General features: G+C 54.7%; 1 protein-coding gene across 1 annotated transcript in view; it reads left to right on the forward strand.

The window, feature by feature from the left end:
• Positions 1–51: 51 nt before the first annotated feature.
• Positions 52–4,229, forward strand: part of SOX7 (SRY (sex determining region Y)-box 7) — a 5,696-nt gene continuing 1,518 nt past the window's right edge. Inside the window, exons 1-2 of the mRNA XM_010840313.1 lie at positions 52–399; positions 3,915–4,222. Coding sequence (XP_010838615.1) covers positions 162–399; positions 3,915–4,222 — 546 coding nt within the window. The 5' untranslated portion in view covers positions 52–161. The remainder of the gene's footprint in view (positions 400–3,914; positions 4,223–4,229) is intronic.

Raw genomic sequence — 4,229 nt, forward strand, 5'->3', positions numbered from 1 at the left:
GGGCCGCGCCGCCTTCGAGAGTCATTGGAGGACGCGGCCTCTCGAAGCTGATAAATAAGGGGCCGGGCCGCGGCTGCCGGCCAAGTTGGACGCCCCAACCGGTGCGAGGGCCAGGTCAGCGCCGGCCCGACGACGCGAAGCGAGCCGACCCCCGTGCGGCCATGGCCTCGCTGCTAGGAACTTACCCGTGGCCTGAGGGTCTCGAGTGCCCTGCCCTGGAAGCCGAGCTGTCGGACGGGCTGTCGCCGCCGGCCGCCCCCCGCCCGCCGGGGGACAAGGGCTCGGAGAGCCGTATCCGGCGGCCCCATGAAGCCTTCATGGTTGGGGCCAAGGACGAGAGGAAACGTCTGGCGGTGCAGAACCCGGACCTGCACAACGCGGAGCTCAGCAAGATGCTGGGTGAGTGAGCGGGCGGGGCGCGGCCCGAAGTCGGCGGGCGGGGGTCTGGCGGCTGGAGGCCGGGCGGGTGTAGTGAGGGCGCGCGGGGCGAGGGTGGGACAGACTCGGCGTGCGGACCCACGGGGGCGCGCACCGTGCCCGCTGGGCATCTGGGCGAGCGTGGGTGTGCGCGCGGGGACTGGGATTCCGAGCAGGGACGCGTTGACCAGGCCCAGAGTGAACTGGCACGGCCCTCCGGGGTGGCCGGGGAGGCCCACTGTAAGAGACGGGAGCAGAGTTAGGGGCCCTGGGGCACGGGCGGGTCTGAGCTGCGGCCTGGTGCGGGGACTCGGCTAGGGAGATCCTCGCGCGCACGGACAGGTCGGGTGTAAGGGAGCAGGAAAACCCATCATCCGCTGAACTTCACCACGGGCACAGTCACAGGAAGTCGTACCTCTCATTAACGAATATTGGTGAAGAGAGACCTTGCGGTGGCGCATTCCTGCTTTAACTTAATTATCAAACCAACAGCAAAATGGACTTGATTCGAGCCTCTTTCCCAGTCGCAGGAGTGTAGAATATTTGATTCGGATGCTTAGGAAGGCCTGTGCGGGTATGTCCGAGAACCCGGCCAATTCCCCAGGGCTGCCCTGCGGTCCCAGTCCCGGACGCTGGACTGGGGACAAGTCAGGCCAATAGAGAAAGGATGTTCTGGAGGCCGGGGGCTTCTCTCTCCACTGTCAGAAGCTGGGCACTATATCAGCTCCAGCCAACACCTAATCTCTTTGCCCTTTGTGGTAGTTTTTATTCATTTTGACGGATGGGAACCTTTCAAAGCACTTTGTGTGCCCAGCAGGCGCCAGGCCCTGTAAAAAAGGACAGTGTGTGGTCACCTGAGGCTGGCCCTGCCCCCAGCAACCCCACCCGGCCCATCTTGGAGCCTTTTCTTTTTCCTTTTTCCGCTGGAGCTTGGGGCTCCTTCCCCAGATCGGTGGAATGAGGCCTGACACCCCTCTTTGTGCTGTCTGAAGCCACAGGCCCTCTGGCAGAAAGGGTCCTCTTGCAGTTTGATTGCCCTTTCAAAGCAGCTGATAGAGTGCCGGTTTCAAAGAGTCTCCCACCCTCTGCCCAGCCCCCTTGGCTAGCTGTTCCCAGGACGAGTTAGTGGGCCAGTGTGTCTTAGCCAGCCCTGTCCCAGAAAAAAAATACTTAAAATCATACTTTATAATGTGTTGGCATAAAGACAAATATATTAAGATATACAATAATAAAACAGTTTCTTAAAGCAGAAAGTTTATATTTTTCTTGAGATTTCTAAAGCAATGAAAACATTTTTTTTTCGGTGAGCCCCTAAATGTAATTTTTGGTGTGACCCAGGTGCTATGCCTGTTGCCCAAGCACAGCTCTTATGACGAGGATAGAGCAGGCCCAGCCAAGGGTGGGAGAACTCAGTTTGGAGAGCCTTGTAGGACTGGGGCTGCCTGCTCCCAGGGAAAGGACAGGCAAAGGGACTTGGGTGACAAATGCCTCCTGTGAGCTGATTCCTCTTGGCAGTTGGCACTTAGGCTTCTAGAGGTTACAGTGCATTTTGCAGGAAAGATATGGATTCCTTCCTGCTTAACCACACAGCCCCTGGCACTAGGGAAAGGAAACTGACTTAGTGTTGCTTTGAAAAATGTGGATTTTCTACACCTGCTGAAGCGGAGGGGGCAGCAGGATGATCTATTTCCATCCCAAGCCCATGATCTTGCCCAGCCCTTTCCTTTCTGACTTAGGAAAGGGAAAGGGCTGAATGCGAGAGCCCAGACTTTTTTGACTATTAGCTCTCCAGTCTTTGACTCTAAAAACGTCACACAGTAGCACTCATGTATGTTATGGATGAGAAAGCAGGTAAAGACAGTTATACATTTAGTGGTTTTTAAAATGAACCTATATTTTATGAATACTACAATATCTCGGTACACTCAGAAACTTTGAGTCACATTTTATATTCAGTCCACAGTCAGGGTGTGGGTGTGTCTGGGTCTTGGACCTCTTGCCACAACTTGTGGCCTTAACCACAGGCTGGAAACTAATGGCCAACTCCAAATCTGGAGTTCCTGACAGTGCTCGCTTCGGCAGCACATATACTAAAATTGGAGTTCCTGACACTTTTAAAGTTGTCTTTTCAAGTGAGAGCTAACTGTATTAATTGACAACTTCACTGGAATAGTGTTATATACTTTCATCCAAACGGTACTGGATAATCACCTTCCTCCAGCCCCCTCTGTGTACCTGACACCCAGGGCCAGCCCCCATGAAGGGCACCCCCATGAAGGGCAACCACATACATAGCTCTGGACTTGGCCCTGTGCCGAGGGCTCTGGGTGGGAGATGCAGCCCCTTGCCTTCCAAGATTTGGGGCAGGGGGCTGCCCTCTGGGCAATTTGTCTCAAACTTCAGGATACAGTAGAGTCATAGGGGAACTTAAGTTCCCAAGCCTACCCTAGGAGGTAACCATCTAAGGTGTCCAGAAGTGACCTTTAGAAAACCTGCAGCAGGATGGGCAATGTGCTTTAAGAAAGAAAGAGACACTAATCTACGCAATAACATACAAGTGAAAAGGATGAATGGAAAATACACATGAGAGCAGCATTTGTGCACCAGTGGGACACAAGTGTGGGATGCTTCTTCAGAAGAGCATTTTGGGGAGCATCACAGTATATTTTTTACTGCAGGGAAAACAAAGATCCAGGGAAGGTAAGGGGTTTACTTCTATATGGAGAGTCAGTGACTGATAAGGTGCCCTCTCCCATGGTCACAGTAAACAGTTAGAAGCCATAGCTTGTGTGTGTGTGTGTGTGGCATGAAGGTTCTGTTTGACCTTCAGATATAAGAGCTAATCCTCTGTTGCCATAAATGAGATCCTGTAATTTACATCTTGTAATTTTACCTCCATCTGTGAAGCTGTTGACTGATCCTGAGTACCTTCACAAGAAAGCTGTGATAGATGTATGCCACAAATAATATAGTGTCACTTCCCGAAGGGCAGCGATAACCTAGGAAGGCAGAAGTTTCATTAGGATGCACAAATGATAAGAACTGACCCTCAGAAGGTAAAAGGGAGCCCAAATCAATGTTGTAGTCTACATATTTTTGTCCTGTGGGTGATATTGGGTTAGGTGGACCCTTCACTGAGAAGCTCACACTGTTTATACATTCCTGTTGTCCGGTGGCTTTGATAGGAGAGGTGCCATGATCGTGTGTGTGTGTGTGTGTGTGTGTGTGTGTGTGTGTTTTGCTCGAGTGCCTTGGAGCAGGCAAGTGGGAGAGGTTGGTTTGGCCTTACTGCACGTGCAGGATGTGGGCTGAGAAGAGGGTGCGGAGTGTGGGGTGCCTTGTGTGAAGAGGGGGCACTGGGTTGGGGGGAGGGACAGGGGACTCGAGGCAGCAGGCGCGTGCGATGCTCGGCGGCCCCAGTCGAGACAGGTGCACCGGGCACCCCGAGCCGAGCTGCGCAGAGGCTGACGGCGGCCTTGTCTGACTTGTGTGAGCAGGAAAGTCGTGGAAGGCGCTGACGCTGTCCCAGAAGAGGCCCTACGTGGACGAGGCGGAGCGGCTGCGACTGCAGCACATGCAGGACTACCCCAACTACAAGTACCGGCCACGCAGGAAGAAGCAAGCCAAGCGCCTGTGCAAGCGCGTGGACCCAGGCTTCCTGCTCAGCTCGCTCTCCCGCGACCAGAACTCCCTGCCCGAGAAGCGGGGCGGCGGCCGGGGGGCGCCGGGGGAGAAGGAGGACCGGGGTGAGTACTCTCCGGGCTCCGCGCTGCCCGGCCTGCGGGGCTGCTTCCACGACGGCCCGGCCGGCG

The sequence above is a fragment of the Bison bison genome, unplaced genomic scaffold, assembly GCF_000754665.1.
Source record: "Bison bison bison isolate TAMUID 2011002044 unplaced genomic scaffold, Bison_UMD1.0 scf7180017864143, whole genome shotgun sequence".
In the NCBI taxonomy this organism is placed as follows: Eukaryota; Metazoa; Chordata; class Mammalia; order Artiodactyla; family Bovidae; genus Bison; species Bison bison.